Source organism: Streptopelia decaocto, assembly GCF_964273445.1.
Source record: "Streptopelia decaocto genome assembly, chromosome: 4".
Classification (NCBI taxonomy): Eukaryota; Metazoa; Chordata; class Aves; order Columbiformes; family Columbidae; genus Streptopelia; species Streptopelia decaocto.
In genome coordinates, this window is record NC_138658.1 from 24,699,347 (window position 1) to 24,718,490 (window position 19,144).

The window sequence follows — 19,144 nt, forward strand, 5'->3', positions numbered from 1 at the left end:
CAGCAAACAGGAGGTACCTGCGGTTTCCCCATCTACCTGTTGGTAAAATAACAGTGCATCTTCACCTGGCTACAGGGCAGAGCTCCATTTTCATGGAAAGTCCACAGAGCTGTGAAAAATAGGACAGGTAAGACCTAACTCTGGCAAATGCTACAGGAGTCCTTGAGGGCAAGGAAAAAAAAGAAAAAGTTACTTCCATGACTACATGTCTATAAAAGCCAGCAGTTGTGTTTCTGCCAACCCGTCTTTTCGATTCTGAAGGTGGGAAATGTTATGTTGCTGCATTTTATTCTGATGGGTGAAACACACCCTGCTTCTCAGCCATCATGAGTAGGCAGGTCTTCTGGTTTAGCCTGTGATAGACTGAAGACAATGTAGACACCACCTCTTTTGTTTTCATTTTCTAATATTGCTTTCATCACCTTGGAAGTGGTAAAAATAATATCACCCAAGATGGGAAGAACAAGATAGGAGGGAAATACAGTTTAATTAATGACACAGACCTCATGCAAGTAAAGGAAAGTCCATTTTAAAATCAAGGGAATCTGATTTCAGGCCAATTTGGAAACCACACCAAATAAATGGCTGCCTTAAATGAGACGAGTCAAATTCTTCATTTTGTTTTAAAGAAAAAAAAGAAGGTGTATTGGCTCAACTCTGAGCCCATACAGCATTGAGACAAATCCAAATCCATGATGCATTAGCAAGCAAAAGATTATGATGTCACCACAAATGTTATGAAGTCACTGTTTCCAAAACATAAAAGCAGAAAAAACAGATTTACAAGAACCAGATTGGCCAAGTTAGGATTATTTGGCTTTTTGTTTTTTTCCTTTGAAGAATAATAAGAAAAGCTATTCAATTTGCAATCATAATGCTTGTTTTCTATATCGCTTATTAGTCTGACATAAAGATTACATAAAATGGAGTGATTACAGGTTTTAAAATCTTGTGACTTGTCTGACTGAAATAATTCTTTGCATCTGTTTTTCATTTTCAATTTTGTTCATATCAGTAGTGCACTATTTTTGTTTACTCATACCTCTGTGATTCAACCTTTTGCTCCTGTCTTTACAGATCTAGTATAGTCATTATATGGTAAAAGGAATGGGGTGGAGGAGAGGAACAAATAATAGGTGAAGCTGCAGCAAATGGCACAAGGATACAGTCCCTTCCTGGAAAGAGGATTTTGTGGCGAACCATTTCTCCCATAATGCATCCCACAGACCATATATCCACTAGAACAGCAGAGACAGGGAAGTAAAGAAGGAGGAAAAAAAGCAAAGTTAACTACGACATTTCACTCCTAAAGGAGGGGAAAAAGAGTAGGTTGATCAGAACAGCACAGTTTGTTTTGTGTTTTTTGTTTTTTTTTTTTCATGTTTCAACAAAAGCTAACATAAGTAAATAAGTAAATAAGTAAAAGCTGTGTCAGTCAACTCAACAATAGTGAGTATCAACAGTGGAAAAAGTTTAAAATCAACATTTCTGGGAGAAGGCCCACAGCTAGCAAGTAAACATCAAGTAACAGCTGCACAGACCCATGGTTTACACTGCATTTATGGTGAAAAAACAACTTGCTTTTTTTTTAAATTAAAGTAAAACCAAACAATCCAGGCAATGATCATCTGGAATAACTCCTACTTGCAGCCAGGCAGTTTCTGGGCTCTGTCCTGCAGGTCTGAGTCTTTGCAGCCATACACAAAAAGTTCCAAACAGAACTGCTCACATGAGTAAAGGCCGTATGGACAAATACCACCCTTAAGGGTTATTTAAAACTCCTGCTTCAGGACCTGTACCTATGTCCTATCTATAGATACCTATCTATATGTGTCTCTCTGGACCTACACACCAACTGGAAAGCACTGGAGAGTGTGACCTGTGCGGACTTTACTTTTTCTGTGTAGGTGCTCAAACACTAAACCAAATAAATGCTTCGCAGAACAAGTACCAACAAGACTAAGATAATTAAATCTTATCTTCCTGATGCCGCCTTCAGCTTTTAGATGCAATACGCATAGTTATATTATCTGCTTGACTTGGGTGGGGTTTGTTTTTTTTTCCCTTCAGGTCTTACAAGAAAAATGGCTAGATAGGTAATGACACAGTATGCACAGAACTGAAAGATCTGTATCCAACGTGAAAGGGAAATAACGGCTTCCAAATGCTTTAAAAGACTACGCTGTTTCTCAGCTTTGAATCTTCATTTTGTGGTCATGTTTCACCTACACAATCAGTTTCTCCTCTTTTTCTTCCCCCTTTTTATCCTTCAAAAGCCATCCAAACCAAACCAAACAAACAAACAACTAATTTCTTGGTAAAACATAATAAAGGTGAAATGTTTCATTTGGGAAAAGGAGGGTAGAGGTACCAGGGGCATGGGACAGCAAGAGCATGCCTGAGGCAGTGGCAGAATTTTCTTCATAGTGACAGTTTTAGGACCTTCCACAGAAATGCAGCAAACTGGTGATAATTATGCATCTTTAGCCAACCAAGTGCAGAAAGAAAATGAAAGCAGTGACCAGTCCTTATACAGGCAGTGTACACAGGGGAAAAAAAAATAAAAATTGGGGACTTTCAGTAATGTGGCAGCATTAGGCCAGAGCAGGGAAGCAAAGTACAGCCCTTTCTGTTGACTTCCTTGGGAAGGAATATTTTCAAATATTTTATTTTATCTGTTTATTTCATTTTCACTTTGTACAAGACAAGATCATTCATCTTGAACCGGATTCATTGCCCAGGGAAGTCAAAGGAGGTCTCTCTGTTAACTTCAATGGGCATTTGATCAGGACCTTTGGATGTGGCAAACATTCTTAGTACCTTCCCAGCTGTGTACTTCATCACAAAAGCGTGTCTAACTTTTTCTTGGTGCAATTTTAATAATGTGAAAAGCGAGTGCTTTCTCTGTCCTTTCAGGGACAATAACAACAATGGTAATCATCTACTAAATATCTGGAGAGAAAAAACAAATAAACACAAAATAATTCACATCACAAAAGAAGGAACTCCAGATATTGACTAAGGAGCTATCTAAAGCATGCTGAGCCTAGTTCAAATTTCTAATGATACTTACCATCAATGTCAAAATACTTTGAGGAAGTTTATTCCTTTTTCAGAAATAATTCTGTACACTTAGACTCTGTTTAATGATTCTCCATGTTTTAGACATTCATATTAAAACATGTACTGTAAATTTACAGGGATTACAAGTAATTAATGCAGGGCCTTCCCAGTTTTGGAAGAACATGCCTTTATTCTTGCTTAAGTCACAGAATCAGCTCTCGAAATCAGTTTCACTGCCCTTTACGGGATGCGTTTGGCTGTTAGCAAAAGTTCTCCAACAGATTAGCTAGCCTCTCCAATGTAAATTAATTTGGAGATTTTAACAAATACCTGGTTTTGGCATTTGTTGTATTTGTCATGGAAAAGTCTGCTTGTCAAACAGACCAGTGGTAGCTTTTGACAGCAGATTTTTCTCCCCTATAGGTTCTATCCCCTCCTTTCCTGCCTAGTCTACCTCACGCTCAGTTGCAATTCTCAGTTTAACTACAAAAATGAGAACCACTTATAAATCTTTCTTTCATCCCCTGCAAAATGTCAGTTCTTCCTTACCTGCTTCTCTATAGCGCACACACCCTACCTGTTTTTCACAGTCTTTCTAGGGACCTAGAGTTATTCAGATCCCCCATAGGCTGTTCAGAGCAAAATCCTATTTACATCTAGGGAGTTTACATACAAATTAGATATACTCTTTTTTAGCTTCAAGCTTTTTCCTCTTCTCTCCAACTCTACTTTCCATTAAAGAAAAGACTCAAGCTGCAAAATTCATATCTAGCTCTTGGCCACATGAAACCTGTCAGCAAAACCCAGGACTTTAGTTAAACCTATCAGCAAGATAGAAACCATTCCTGAAATTCAGATCTAGCTCTGCATTTGGAGGAATTCTGGAAGGGCTAGGATTCCCTATTTCAGGTTGTACCCCTTCTTCACTCTAACAATTCAGAGACACAGACTCCAATTTAGAACATACCACTCGTCCAGCAATCCCAGTGGTTCCCAATACTGTTTCAGAGCCACAGAACCAAAGACAATTCTGGTCAGACAGAGCTAATTGTGTATGTTAAGGTCAACTATAGCTAAGAACAGGTTTCTCATTATTCTGCAATCCCACACTGATAAATTCACCAGCATGGCATCCTGAGTCCATTCTGTAGCTCAGTACGCAACAGCGAAAAACTGCTCTAAATGACCTGCCTTTTGAATTCAAGATGACATTTTCTTTTTCTGTGGAAGGCAGACCTTAGATTTCAGAGCACACTGCACTTGCTATGTAATGGAAGCCCTACCATTCTCCTTGTAGCCCATGCCCAAGATGACCTCTGGTGCTCTGTAGTAACGTGTCACCACATATGGAGTCATCATGAAGCTGGTGCCTGCAGTCCTGGCCAGTCCAAAATCCAAAATCTTCAGCGTGCAGTCAGATTTCACCACAATATTACTCGGTTTTAAATCCTGCAAAAGACAGTGAAAAAACATATGACTATCCTTCATAAAGCTATGTACAGCTGTGACCTGGACTGAACATCCACCTTGTAACCAGTTTTATAAGCTCTTCTTCTCTTCCTCTCATAACAAAAGGGAAACATTTTTTAATTTGGTTTTATCAGCTGGAAATCCCAAAATAGTAAAAGCACATTTAAATAAAAAAGTTAATGCAGGGCATTTTCAAGCCACTCATAACTGCCTCCTGCTGTCAGTCACAGGAACTGTTCCTTTTGTTGGCAACCACAAAAAGCACTCACTACCTCTGGCATCCACAGCTGGGCACTGCACCCTCACCAGACACAGCACTTTGAGGGGGAAAAGCAGAATCAGAGGATGCATTTAACATAGACTTAGCAGTCTTTTAATTCATTTTAGCACATGTAACATTCCAATTCCATATGCCCTGTCTGTCCTCTTCATTTCCTGATCAAGCAATATGTGGACCACACTGCAACATCTAGTTTAAGTGTGTGAATGTCATATGTGGTACATGTAGCCAGCTGCATTTTCAGGAGAAAAGACACCTATACATTTCAGAGATCACTTTGATGATATCTGGTGTTTGTTCTTATTTATTTTTGTCTTATTAAATTCACAAGTAATCTCATTCCTAACACAAGCATAAAGCCACTCTGCTAAGTGCCGGGCAATGACTTATAAGCTTATAGTCATTTTTAGAGGGAGATACGGCTTTGATCCACAGTACACAAGAAACTTGGGTGACTTCTAATGTCTTCATAGTGACATCACATGCTGCCATAAGTTTCAAACCAAATTCTCCTTACCCTATGGATAATTCCTGCAGAGTGAAGATGTTTGATACCACAGAGCATTTGGTACAGTAGATAAGACATTCGTTCATGGTCTAGCTCCATCTGAATGACCTGGCACAGGTTGGCATCCATTAACTCCATTACCAGGTAACTGAATGAAAAAACAAAGTCATAGAGTCATGGCCTGTATTGAATAGGAACCACAGCATCATCTCAAAGAAGTAACAATGCATTTTCTTGCTTCAAAATTCAGTTTATTTCTGCTGACTGGAAGCAAGGCAGATGGAGACGGGCTTACTGTAGGGCCTACTCACAACTGTACCACAACTGTTTGGTGGTTTTTTCTCACCGCACCAGTTCACTGCAGTGACTGTGTTCTTATAGCATCCCAGCAAAACAGGCAGATTGCTGGCCTGCTCTTGGTACGTTCCCCACCACAGAGACTGAACCCTACATGGGCAAACATGCAGCAAGACACTAAAACACGCAGAAAAGAGGCACAAGCATCAAATGGCATGACTGCTTGGCTTTTGGCCATTATGAAGAATGGCTGCCACAGTACATGTAGGAATTGGAGACCGGTAGAGATGTCTGAGAGGCTAAAATGTGCACCCCATGCAAAATATCTTCAAAACTCCTCTTAATACTGCATGATTTCACACTATTCTCATTATGATTAATTGGTTTCATGCTTCTGATAAATAAGCTTCACTAACAACCTCAGCAGGACGTTAACCCAATCCCCTTTAGAGGTAAGTTAATGTTAAACACATCAGCTCATTTTTGATGAGACATCTCACAATCACAGTTGATTCAAAATTGTAACATTACATTAAAGCAGTCAAATTTCAGCGAAAACACCAGCTCTCCCTCTCAATGTGAGCTGCACGCCTTGTATTCTCTCCAGCACTAATTACCACATGTGCTCTGCACAAGTCTGCAGGGACAATATTATGTGGAAAATCCATATACCAAAGCCAGAATCATAGTCGCCTGACTCCAGCCACTGCTATCTGCTTGTTATCACTACGGATTTAGAGTACAGAATGAGAGTATATTTGCACACAATGCATGTAGAATATGGGAAAGACTGAAAGACAAAAAGAGTATAGCTATATAAACCACTGAACGTCTAAAATTTCATTTAGGCCAGGTTCGCACTACACACAGTAGTGCTCGTGCAACAGGGCAACGCTCATCAGAGATGCTAGTTATCCTCTACACCTAGCACTAATTCCCCACGCAAGTGATTTTACACAGTAAAAGGTTATACCAAAACAAATACAAAAGGAGGAAATGTTTCGCATCAGTCTCTTCAACAGGAAATTATTTCAGTTTGAAGTGCCAGATTTCAAAACCTCACACACCTCAGGGAGTTAGATAACAACCATCATTTCCTAAGCAAACTCATAAAACAAAAGCAGGCCCCTTTAACTACTCATACCCCCTGAAAACAAATGCAGACACATCAATCTCCTCAAGAAGAGCCACCAGCAGGTTTTGCACTCTATTACAGCACTTAGGAAACCCAGTATTCAGCACCTTTTAAGTGTCAAAAGTGCTCTCAATATGGGAATGCAGAATATCTGTTTACCCACAGTGTCGAATGCACATGATCTTATTTAAAGGGTCTCATAACCTTTGTACTTTCCTGAGTTATATTCAAGGTAGACTATAACACCCCACTTTAGTTTAATTATTGCCTGTGTTACTTACACATCCTGGAACTCCTCCAGAGATTTCTGTGGTGTGAAGACATTTAATAAACTGATAATCTGAAAAGCAAAGTAAGACAAAAGAATAAAAAGAAGTGATAAATGTAAGCAGTTAAACCATTTTTGGCAGAATTTTGAAGTGTATGTTAAACTCATTTTCAGTGCTCATTTTATACTAACACTTCTTGCTTTATGGATCAGTAAAAAGTTGTCAACATTCAAAATAAAATGCTGCAGTTCTCTACGATTTCTTCTAGCTGCACTTGAAATGGTTTCTGAGAGAAGGATTAGAGAACCACAGAATGTTAGGGATTGGAAGGGACCTCGAAAGATCATCTAGTCCAATCCCCCTGCCGGCGCAGGAACACCTAGATGAGGCTACACAGGAATGTGTCCAGGCGGGTTTTGAATGTCTCTAGAGAAGGAGACTCCACAACCCCCCTGGGCAGCCTGTTTCAGTGCTCTGTCACCCTTACTGAGAAGAAGTTTCTTCTCATATTTAAGTGGAACCTCCTGTGTTCCAGTTTGCACCCATTGCCCCTTGTCCTGCCATTGTTTGTCACTGAGAAGAGCCTGGCTCCATCCTCCTGACACTCAGCCTTTACATGTTTATGAACATTAATGAGGTCGCCCCTCAGTCTCTTCTTCTCCAAGCTAAAGAGACCCTGCTCCCTCAGCCTTTCCTCATAAGGGAGATGCTCCACTCCCTTAATCATCTTTGTTGCCCTGCACTGGACTCTCTCCAGCAGTTCCCTGTCCTTCTTGAACTGAGGGGCCCAGGTGTGGTCTCACCAGGGCAGAGTAGAGGGGAAGGAGAACCTCTCTCGAACTACTAACCACCCCGCTTCTAATACAGCCCAGGATGCCATTGGCCTTCCTGGCCACAAGGGCACAGTACTGGCTCATGGTCATCCTGCTGTCCACCAGGACCCCCAGGTCCCTTTCCCCTATACTGCTCTCTAATAGGTTATTCCCCAACTTATACTGGAACCTGGGGTTTTTCCTGCCTAGATGCAAGATTCTACACTTGCCCTTGTTATATTTCATTAAATTTTTCCTGCCCAGCTCTCCAGCCTGTCCAGGTCACGCTGGATGGCAGCACAGCCTTCTGGCGTGTCAGTCACTCCTCCCAGCTTGGTGTCATCAGCAAACTTGCTGACAGTGCACTCTGTTCCCTCATCCAACTCATTGATTAATATATTGAATAGTACTGGTCCCAGTACTGACCCTTGAGGCCCTCCACTAGATACAGGCCTCCAACTAGACTCTGTCCCATTAACCACAACTCTATGGCTTTTTTTCTTCAGCCAGTTCCCAGTCCACCTCACTACCCAACCATCCAGACCACACTTCCTCAGTTTAGCTGTAAGGATGCTGTAGGAGACAGTGTCAAATGCTTTACTGAAATCACGATAGACCACATTCACTGCTTTACCATCATCTATCCACCGGGTTATGTCTTCATAAAAGGCTATGAGGTTGGTTAAGCATGACTTCCTCTTGGTGAAGCCACGTTGATTAGTGATGATCAGTGACACACCAAAATGTTAATGGTAAGACAGTTAGCTGAACTTCTAAGTTACTGGTTCAATGACCAACCTCAGCTCAATCCAACATAGCAGTCCTTGTGCCACAGCCAGATGTTTCTTATATGTGAAGAATGCACATCTGAGGGGACAAGCAATCAAGGACCACCTTATTAAACATAAACAGAAGACCTTCTCACTTCTCTCTGACATGGCTTCAATTCCTTTGAGGGCATGTATGCACACACGCTGGCACAAATCCCATCCTGAGAGGTACAGCTTTTTAGCAGAAGAACTTTAGAACAGTGGACACATTCTGGGCAAAGACATCTTCCATACTGCAACTCCTGTTTCACTTTTTTTTTTTTTTAAATGGGCTGGGCTGTTGAAAGACACTGGTAAGAGTGTGTGAAACAGTACAGAGGAAAAATGTGACTCCAGGGATCTGAACTTCTCATGCGTTCCTTCTGTGTGGGCAACAGAGGCAGAAGATAACAGCACAACTGCCACAAAGACAACATCTGAATTTCCCCTTCTTCACCCCCATCACCTCTCTAGGCTTTCTAACAGGAATGGTTCAATATGCTTTCTGTCTGCTCACATATTCTGACTGATTCTTGCTTCTGCACAGGTGCCTTTACAGTTCTTTCCTTCCTTTGCACTTCTCTGTACAGATAGATTAAAACTCTTACCCAACTGATGTGGTGCTATTATCAGCTCTTATGCAGCATCTTTAAAATTAATACTGCTCCTGCTGACCGGTGCTCTTTCCAGTTCATTAAAAACACCAAGTGAGAAAGCATCATTCTCCTGCCTACAGGGAGAACTACTCCCTCATCACTGCATTTTCAAAGCCTCACGCACTGGTCTGACTGAGGGTGGCTTCCGTCCAAGTCAGGAGGGAAGAGATGACTACAGCCCCGATCAACACAGGGGAAGTGTAAGCATAAGTCAATGCAGAGGGCACTACAGGTGACAAGTCCTGCTTTTGGCCATTTTAGGGTCAGCCCTTTTTCTTTCCATGTGAATTTGTGATTGAGAACTAGCGTCAAATCCCACATCATACTTTGCTAGCTCATTTATGCTTTGCATAAGGACAAAGAGCCATTGCAGGATCTGAGGCAAGAGCAAAGAGGTAGCAAACACACAGTCACTCCTCATGAAAAGGAAGGGGCATACAGGTATGGCATCAGGCCACAGAAAAAATGGAGGAATTGAAGGAAAATGAAATCCTTGGGAGATTCCTTAACCAATGCAATAGGGCAATCCTACATCGCACTACAAATAAAAAGCTTATATAGTGTCTGGCATATAGCTCAAACTAGGTGGTTACAAATAACCCAGACCTGGAATAACTCTTCTGCTGCAGTGTAGGAATATTTTAATTCATTACAGATATTAAATGTCATACAATAGGTAGTGTGTGTAAGAAGCAGGAGAATCTAGAACCTGCTAGTATGGTTTATTTCGACAAGAGCACTGTGATTAGAAGGAATAGCACAACGTTTTCAAGCTTCACAGTCCCTGGCTTCACAACATTAGCTGACACATGAACAGGCGAGAATGGAAAAGTGGTTTTCGTTCTTAATTTTCTTCAGAGGTTTTGCAACTGCCTTTTCCATGACAGCCCCTCACCTTGTACAGTCTATACAATGCATCTGTATAACTAGGTTTGAGATGAAGTCCAGATGAGGAATGACACCCATGCACAGGTACTCCAACTCGAGACACTGCTTTTCAGTCACAAATCTCAGCGATAAGAAGATGAAGCTGGGATTCCAACAACCACTTCTGCATTTTTGGAAAAGGAGTTGACAAGAACATACTCTGCTGTCTCCCAGTTTATCACCCCAACCCTACCAGCAGCACTCCTATTTGGCATAGCCTTTAAATAAGTACACGGAAGATCCTCATTCTCCTACGTGGGCATATAGTACCAGAAAGACTGTAGAGTCCTTGAGCGTAATTGATTTTACTTCTGTTTTAAAAAGTCACCTGAAACCCAATTTTGTTTCTAACAATCAAATTACATACCATTTCTCTGGTTACCTACTGAAAACTTACATTTTTATGATTCACACACTTCATGAGGACAAGCTCCCTGTAAGCTCGCTTGGCGTGAGTTTGGTTCTGAAATGGTCTGCTGAGCTTCTTAATGGCCACATTTCTGTCAAGGACGGCATCATATGCAGCACTGCAGTAATTACAAACACAGGGGTTAGGCATCTCAGAGGATATCCTGCATTTCTCAAAGCAAATTCCTGAGGCTGAAGTCTACTGTTGCCTTTTTTTTTCCACTGAGAAAATTACTGGGACGAAAGAAGGAAAGAGTTTCTATTGAGAAAAGAAGACATCAAAAGGAAACATGTACCACCACATCAGCAGAAGGCAGCATGCACCACTACTACTAACTCCAGTTCCATAGGAAATAAACAATTATTTTCAAGGGGTTTGAAAAAAATTAAGTAACTTCAAATAAGAATAAAATAAAAACTGGATGAGACAAAAAGTTGTTTCACAAAGCAACTCTCTGTGCATTGGGTACAGTGGGGAGGCTTTTGTTTTTTCTGTCCCTATTAAGGACACCTTCACCAAGTGGCTCAATGAACAATTGCCCATTTCTATCTAGAATAAAGTTTGTATTTTCCTTATGATATTTCTCATGGAATCAAGTTACTTAATCATTCTTCAAGACCATGTCACTCAGTTCCAATAACATACCTAGAAATAGGACCATTTCACAAAATTTCTCTACCATTTCCTTCTGATAATAATAGTTACACTTAAAAATTTTGAAACTATGAAGAAATACAGGCTCTGGTTTGCAAAGCAGGCTTTTAAAACTAGGCTTGTAAAATTCTCCTTAAATGTTTTGCTGAACATTCAGTTATTTTGATCTTCAGTTCCTACAAATCTGAATCACTTAATTTGATGGTTCAAATCTGAGTACACAGATTCTGACTTCTAGGTTTCAAAAAGCACAATAATTCTCAGAAATGTTCCCAAACAGACAGTCCTTGGACCCTCTTCCTGATTCTCCCCTTTACCAAGAATAAGGCAAGGCATGACACAAGTTTTCTGTTACTCCATGAAGACAAACAATGTATTTCTCAAAATATAAACCAACCAAACCACTAGTTATTCTAACAATGATGCTTTAAGCACAAAGTATTCAAAGTAATTTTTTTCTTATTAATCCCTGCTTACTATACACATTCACTGAAATTCACTTACAGAGTCTTACTGATCAAGTACAGAGCAGAAAGCATGCAAGCATCAGAAGCTTAGTCACAAAGCCCAAAAAAACCTGTAAATGCTCTAAATAAGAAACTAAAAAGTGTTGGCAATGTAGGTCTTCAAAACCACAGAAGTGGAGAAGAAAAAAATAAATATTTCAATTACACTACTCCTGCACAGATAACATAACAAATACATCCCACAAATAGGAATAACTGGTTGCTAAAGGTGATGAGGAGTTTTGTGAAGAATGTTTTAGTCCACTGTTGACATTTGCGGCAAGATGGACGGTTTTCCCCTGAGAATACATTCAGAGGGAAAAAAATAATTTCTTATGACTGCCCCTGCAGGTATTCTGACACTGTCACAAAGTTCCATTTTAACATTTTTGAAATGAAACTATTTCAGATCAGAATGTTAACTTACAGGGAAAAAAGTAAGAATAAATACTGAACAAAGAATCTCCCCAAATTATCAATACTCTGAAATGCCAACTCATGTACCTGGAGAGGAATAAGCCCAGGCATCACCAGACAGCTGGGGCCAATGGTCTAGAAAGCAGCTTTGATGAGAAGGACTCGGGAGTCCCAGTGGACAACAAGCTGAACGCGAGCCAGGCATGTGTCCTCATGGCAAAGGAGGACAACAGCACCCTGGGCTGCATTTAGGAAGACTGTTGCTAGCAGGTCAAGGGGAGTGATCCTTCCACTCTGCTCAGTGCTAAGGCCACATCTGGAGTGATGGGTCCAGCTCCAGGCTTCCCCAGTACAAGAAAGATAAGGATATACCAGCATATTTCCACTGATGAAACATGAAAATAATTAGGATCACAGTATCTGTCATACGAGGAGATGGTGCGCAACCTGGGATTTTTCAACCTGAAGAAGAGAATGCTCATGGGGATCTTACCTCTGTTCTTAAGTATCTGACGGAAGGACTAAAGAAGATGGAGCCAGACTCTTCTAGTGGCCCTGAGCAACCTGCTCTAGTTAACTCTGCTTTGAACAGGTAGGCTGGACTTCACGCTCTCCAACATCATCCATTCTGTCATTCGGTAGCAACTTTCTTCTCTTTCTCATTGATAAGGCATAGAACTTCTATGACCAAGCTAATACCATGCTAGCCCCATGCATAAACAAAGATATCACACTCACTATTTAAAGTGTATATGAAGCAGCTTAGATGACAAGGCTATCAAAGATCCAGTCTGACTTGACTTGATTCTGGCCAGAGAATTTCACTCAACTAAATCTTACATTATAAGGAACAACGTGTGTGGTTTATAGCCTAGTAGCAGAAAGTAAACCTTCTGTACCAACTGTCAGAACTGTGTTTTCCATTCTCTCTTAGTTCAGTCATGACACAGCATCATAAAGCCCATGACTAAAATATCCCTTATTACACTAGGAAAGTACTGAACAAATAAAATGCAACAGTTAAATGCTTTGTCTCTGTGGTTCATGGAAATATATTGCAAATATACTTCAGCAGGCAAATCTCTCAACTAATCCATATTACTTGATCACATAACATCTTTTAAGAATAAAAGCCTACATGAGACTCATCTGAGCTATGTAAGAGTACTTTGAATCATTTAAATAATATTTTCTCGTATTTTAATCTCATTAGTTACATCATAAAATAACTTACTAGGAGTTAGAAAACACTAACACCAAAAGTTTATCTGGGCAATCTTTTCTGCAGTTTCTGTCCTCTGTTTGCTTTTCTGAATTTTCTCCAGCAAAGCAGGAGATAAAAGAGCACAAATCTAAAATAAGAAAACAAAAGACTTGTTAACCCTTGGCTTTTATGATCCTTTCTCAGTCCTGTACTTACCATGGAGGAAAATAAAACAACTAAAGGAATCCTTTGTACAGTGATATTTATCATTGCCTTCTATCAAATGGAAGGTGTCCACCTACTTTAAGAAGTCAATACGTGAATTCATTGCACTGAAAAAAATAATAGCACTGATTTTTTTTTTTTTTTCTGTTCACCAGAGAGCAGCTTTTGTTTACAGACAGCCAACTATGCATTTCACTACAATGAAATTATGGATACCACATGTGGGTCCTCTCTCTGGTGCTTGCTACACAAAATCCTTACCTTGGAACACCAAGGTTAGTACTGATGACATATCAGCCTTCTTAAGTCAAACTTCAATCAGTGGCAGAACAGTGGCTGTATAAACAGGTGACTCAGGGGAGCAGAGATAAGAGAGAAAGAGTAATGAGTGTCTGAGAACCACTAATGAAAAGGCTGACCATGAAAGTTAATCTCAAGATGGGCAATAAGAGATTGGACTTGCATCTATAATAAAAATCTGTGCTCCTTCCTCTGGAGACTATTGTAACACCCCTTGCTCAACTATGAATTTATTTTTTAATTTATACAGCTGTCCTATTTTTACAACAAAGACTATAATTCACCCTCTGTCTTACAATAAAACGATACTTTACTGCAACATGAGCTCAGAAACATCCTCCAAGTTTACGATATCTCTGGCAGCTGTACAGACAGAAAGCGCAGTAAATAAACTTCTTCCCTATAAATTCTGTTTACAGCTAGTTTGGCAAGGTAAATGTTAGTGTTAAAAATGCCTTTCTAAACTGTAAATAATTTGAAACAAACCAATTTAGCAGAGATAAAAAACTTTAGCCGTGTGCAAATACAAATTCATAACTACCAAGTGATATATGTAATTACAGCTATTTAACAAAACTCTATGCTGACTTCAGCAGAAAAAAAAAATAAACTAATTCTAGTCAAATTTACATGAACCCATCTCATTATTTACCACCAACATTGTGCTTGAGTTCAGACTGTAAGGAGCAATGCACTGTTATCATACACTTGAAGGACCAGGCATTCATTTTTATACTTATTTTGAAAAGCAAAGAGAAGCATTTGAGTTTAATATCCAAGATTCTATTTTCAATAGACACTCACCAAGCAAATGCTTAAAACAATTCTTCTCGTACTGGAATAAATCTTTTAACCAACAATGAAACTAAACAATTATCACTACCATTGTATTCTACCCCAGAACAGACTGTCAAAATCACAGAAAACATTTTTTAAATTGACTCCTAGGGAAGTGCTCCTAGGACAACAAATGGCAATTTTTGATAGTCTTAAATTTCAAGATTCTTTGGATGGGGCATACATGTCCTTTTCAATATGTTTACCCTTTCTCAAGCCACTAATCCTTTAAAGTACTATTATGAGCTCTTAGAAGATAGAACAAAAGCCTGGAAGAAGAAGAGCAGCTCCCAGCCTCCCAGGACAGGCTGTGAAACAGAGACTCAAAGCAATCTCAGCAAACAGCTCTCTACATTAAGAAAGTCTCTTCACTGAATGATGTAGAAATCTAAGGGACACTAAACAGTCCTCTTACCTACCACTACATATATACATATGTCACAGCAAATATAGTATTAAAATCTTTCTGAAAAGCTACTTAATGGTACATATACTTTCTAAAGTAGCATCTTTGCCTTCCTCCAGAAAGACTCCAGCTGCAACTTTGTTCCAAATCACTTCTATTTATTTCTGCATTACTTGATGCTTCTAAGGTAGTTTTGCCACTGACATTAGCATTTTGCCTTATTTCCTTCATCCCAGCATAGTAAGAGGGAAGAAAGCTAAAACTGATCTTGTTAAACAAAGCACTGATCTGTATATTTTAAATAACCTGGTTATTTGGTGCTGTGATCTCCATCAGTGGAATGAACTGGCAACCTTGAAAACCATAGTTAACAAGAATGCTAATGACAGCTCAGCCTCAACCACCACTGATAGATGGAACAGAACACATTTGATATAGACACATAGATACACATCTGCATGAATATGCACATACACATAAGAAGAAAAGCACAGATGGTTGTATATATAGATGCCTTTCACAGTAATTTTTCTGACTTCAAACTCCCTGCCCTACATTTTAGATAACTATCACTACTACATTTCTGAGAAGTCATTTTTAGGAACAAGAACCAACTATCTTTCTCCTATATGAAGCAAAATTTCTGTAAAAGTGCTTTACAAAACTTTAAGTTCTTTTTCTTTGCTCTACTCAAGGTCTCATTTCAGACAAGCACCCTTATAAAAAAAAAAAGAATGGAAAAATTAGTTTGCTTTAAGCAGATTTCAAAGTGTGTTCTGGTATGTTTTTTGTGGTTTTTGTTTGCTTTTTGAATTGACCTCACTTATTAGTCCAAATTTTAGAATGAAATCAGACTTACCTTTTTTCCCCTCTCCTTTCAACTTGTAACTTATGAGTTTTTAGAGGCAGACATTGATACATTTATATTTACAGACAGTGCATACTCCTTTCTTCAATAATTACTTTTAAACAGGAAAAAACCCACTAAAACATTACTTTTAGAGTAAAAACTTTTATCCAGAAACTATATTTAAAAGAAGTGAATGTTTTCCATCACAATGATGTAAAAGAAAATAATTCCATATGTGCACCAACACGTACAAACAGTTTCCCTCTAAACATTATAATTCAAAGGCGGCTGTATTGAACAAGAGGCTTTCAACGTCATTATTAAGGATTGGAACCAAGCCTGTGTGCTGAAAACCCAGAAAATAACCAGTATGACCCTAATGAAAAGCTGCAAACCTGTAGTCAGGAATGGCTATTCTACACTCCAAGATAAGGTCTATTTCTCCTTAAAATGAAGAGAAATTCACTTGCCTCTGAGACAATATTCAGAGCTGATGCTTAAAAAGACCAGTACAGTTTCATAATGAATGATTGCTGCACTTTTTCTGCTACCAGATACGGTTCCAACTATTGGTTTTGAGTTTCCATCAGCTCTCAGTTCCTTGCAATCAGTTGGTAACAAGTTGGATTAAGAAATTAAAAAAAGCTGCCTCCGCACATGCAACACAAGTCATCATTTACTTTTTCACTATCACCATGGCTATTTCACAAAATAAAACAAACCAGCCTCTAAGACCTTCTGTGAGCTTCCTTGTCACAGCAGAGGTTACTCATTGGGCTCAAAATGTTCCTTCCCACACTACATGAGGAAACAAAGGATGTGCACAGTGAAATAGAAAGACTGAACTAAGCAGTCACCTCAGTGCATTTTACATGGGAGCAGGTCCCCTCTCTGGGTCTTTGGGAGCGTCACAGCCAAAACACCATGAAGTCACTGCCAAATATTTAATACGCCACCTCTTATCCTGTGTTGGGAATGAAGTAATATGAGAGAGGGCAGAAATGCTTGAATTATTTGGGATTATCATCCTAGTCCTTGAATAACAGTTCAACATTGCTGTCAAGATCCTATTGTGAACTTTGTAGCACTTAAATGTCAAAAATGTACCATTAAAATTGAGTGATTTTAAGACAGACATTCAAAATGTGTGGCTTACATTTCAGTGTTTAATCGGTAAAGACAGTTTTTTTTAAAAAAATCCCAAAACTCTAAGAGAATCAGGGCTAACATTCAGTGTGCACATGCTTTCATATATTTAAAAACATTATGGCAGGTAAAATTCTGCTAAAACCAGAGAAGATATGTCTTGCTCTCTGCTTGCACTATACTCTTCATTTAGTGTACTGCACTACAAAATGCTTGTTCTCAAACTTGGCTTATAAGAGTTATGGTTCTGATACTGAAATAAAGTCCTCTGAAAATGGAAGAGCTTACTGACCAATTCACATTATGGATTTTACATTTAGATATTAAATATTTTAGAACAGAGAAGAGTATATTTGGCACATTTTGTCTAAAATTGTCCACGTCTCCTGTATTACAGTATCACTGAAATTATTACTGTAGCATTTTAATACAGGTTTCCTCACGTTTCCTCAGGTTTCTGTCTGAAAATATGCATAAATGACCAGAAGAAGAAAGAGCTGCTCACATGACCAGTTGTACATGTGCTTATTGAAATGGGAGCCCAACAGACGAATCTTCACCACAGCTAGAAGAAACTACTTCAACAAGAATCTTTCCCCAGTTGCATCTGTGACAATGTAGGCCTAGATATTTATGATCTTAAAATAACTTCTTCAGAGATCCCAATGCACTTGTGCTTATTCTTAAAAAAAACCCCACAAAGTCTGAGCTCACAACTCATTCAATGCCTCTCCTGTCACCCATAAAGGATTAGACTAGTATGATTTTGATATCCACAATATCTGCAGTCCAATTTTGAATTCATATTAGTCATTCTGTTCAAAGTACTAGAGTCAGCCCCATTGCTTGAAATGTCAAAACCAGGCAGCTCTTTCCAGCAAAGATAAACTGAGAAACACAATGAATTTGTATTTCTAAAGGCAACTAGATTTGCAACTTGGCTGTGAAATCTATTTTACAATTCAGTCATGCTGAGATGGCTCTTATCCATTAAACTTTCAGATGGGTGGTCTGAAGGAAGATGCTATCATACATCATACATATGACAATGTAAAAGCTGCTGCACAGGGAAAAAAAAAAAAGGCTGGAACACTTATTTTTAGTAAAATATTAACAAAACAAGTTCACTTAACATCTGTCACTGGTGGCTCCAAATGTACTATATCATGATTTCGTTATACTACTGGGTAAAACAATAACAACATAATTCACCATGTGGCAAAACAAGTTACACACTTAGAAAACTGTCGGGAAAAAGAAGACTCACGGGCTGGAATCAATTAAGAAAAAGGATAGTCTGTAGTAAAATTTGCCTTCTATTACTTGATAACAAATTCTACTGTTACAAGGCTGAACCTGCTCTGCTGATATCTTCTTTTAAAACAGTTACACACATGAAAATATCAAATTTGTTCATGTAAACATAGTGCTCTTCCATCAATACCTCTATTGGTTCTTAAAGGTGACTATCCTCCCCAACTCCATCACCCCCCCAAACCCATGTATAGAGAAGCTCCACACCTGTACAGACCAAAATCTCTTGACAATTCAAGTGCACAGGGTTATGCGTTTTTGGCTCAGGTTGTACAGAAATGTCTGTATGACTCTCTCATCTGCAGCTTGAACTTCAATTTAGTTGTCTTTCTAATTACGTGAGCTGGTCACACCCTAACAAGTACCAGTTTGGGATTCACTGATCCATTCTGTACATTGATGCAAGACAAACTCTTTTCCCATAGCTATTCTCACTCAAAAAGACTGTGTAGGGATACAGTAGGAAAAGCAATATGGAAACAGGTACACTGTTCACACATCACCTGGCATGTCTCTCATAATGGATGCCATTTTACTTTGCCTAGTGACTAAAATGTTCATGAGGATATGGAATATAAAGTATGTTTATATATTTCTCACCTGTATATATACACTCTGCTAATTCTTTATATTTGGCTGTGGAAGCAATT

The 19,144-nt window shown here is 39.1% G+C and overlaps 1 protein-coding gene across 2 annotated transcripts in view; it reads right to left on the reverse strand.

The window, feature by feature from the left end:
* The window catches only part of MAPK10 (mitogen-activated protein kinase 10), an 80,127-nt gene that overhangs the window by 39,878 nt on the left and 21,105 nt on the right, over positions 1-19,144 (reverse strand). Inside the window, exons 3-7 of one of the 2 annotated variants that reach the window (XM_082051141.1) lie at positions 10,624-10,753; positions 7,035-7,093; positions 5,331-5,469; positions 4,347-4,512; positions 1,167-1,238 (exon numbers count right to left, since the gene is read on the reverse strand). In XM_082051141.1, the coding sequence (XP_081907267.1) occupies positions 1,167-1,238; positions 4,347-4,512; positions 5,331-5,469; positions 7,035-7,093; positions 10,624-10,753 (566 nt within the window). The remainder of the gene's footprint in view (positions 1-1,166; positions 1,239-4,346; positions 4,513-5,330; positions 5,470-7,034; positions 7,094-10,623; positions 10,754-19,144) is intronic. The other variant, XM_082051142.1, reaches the window with a different exon arrangement.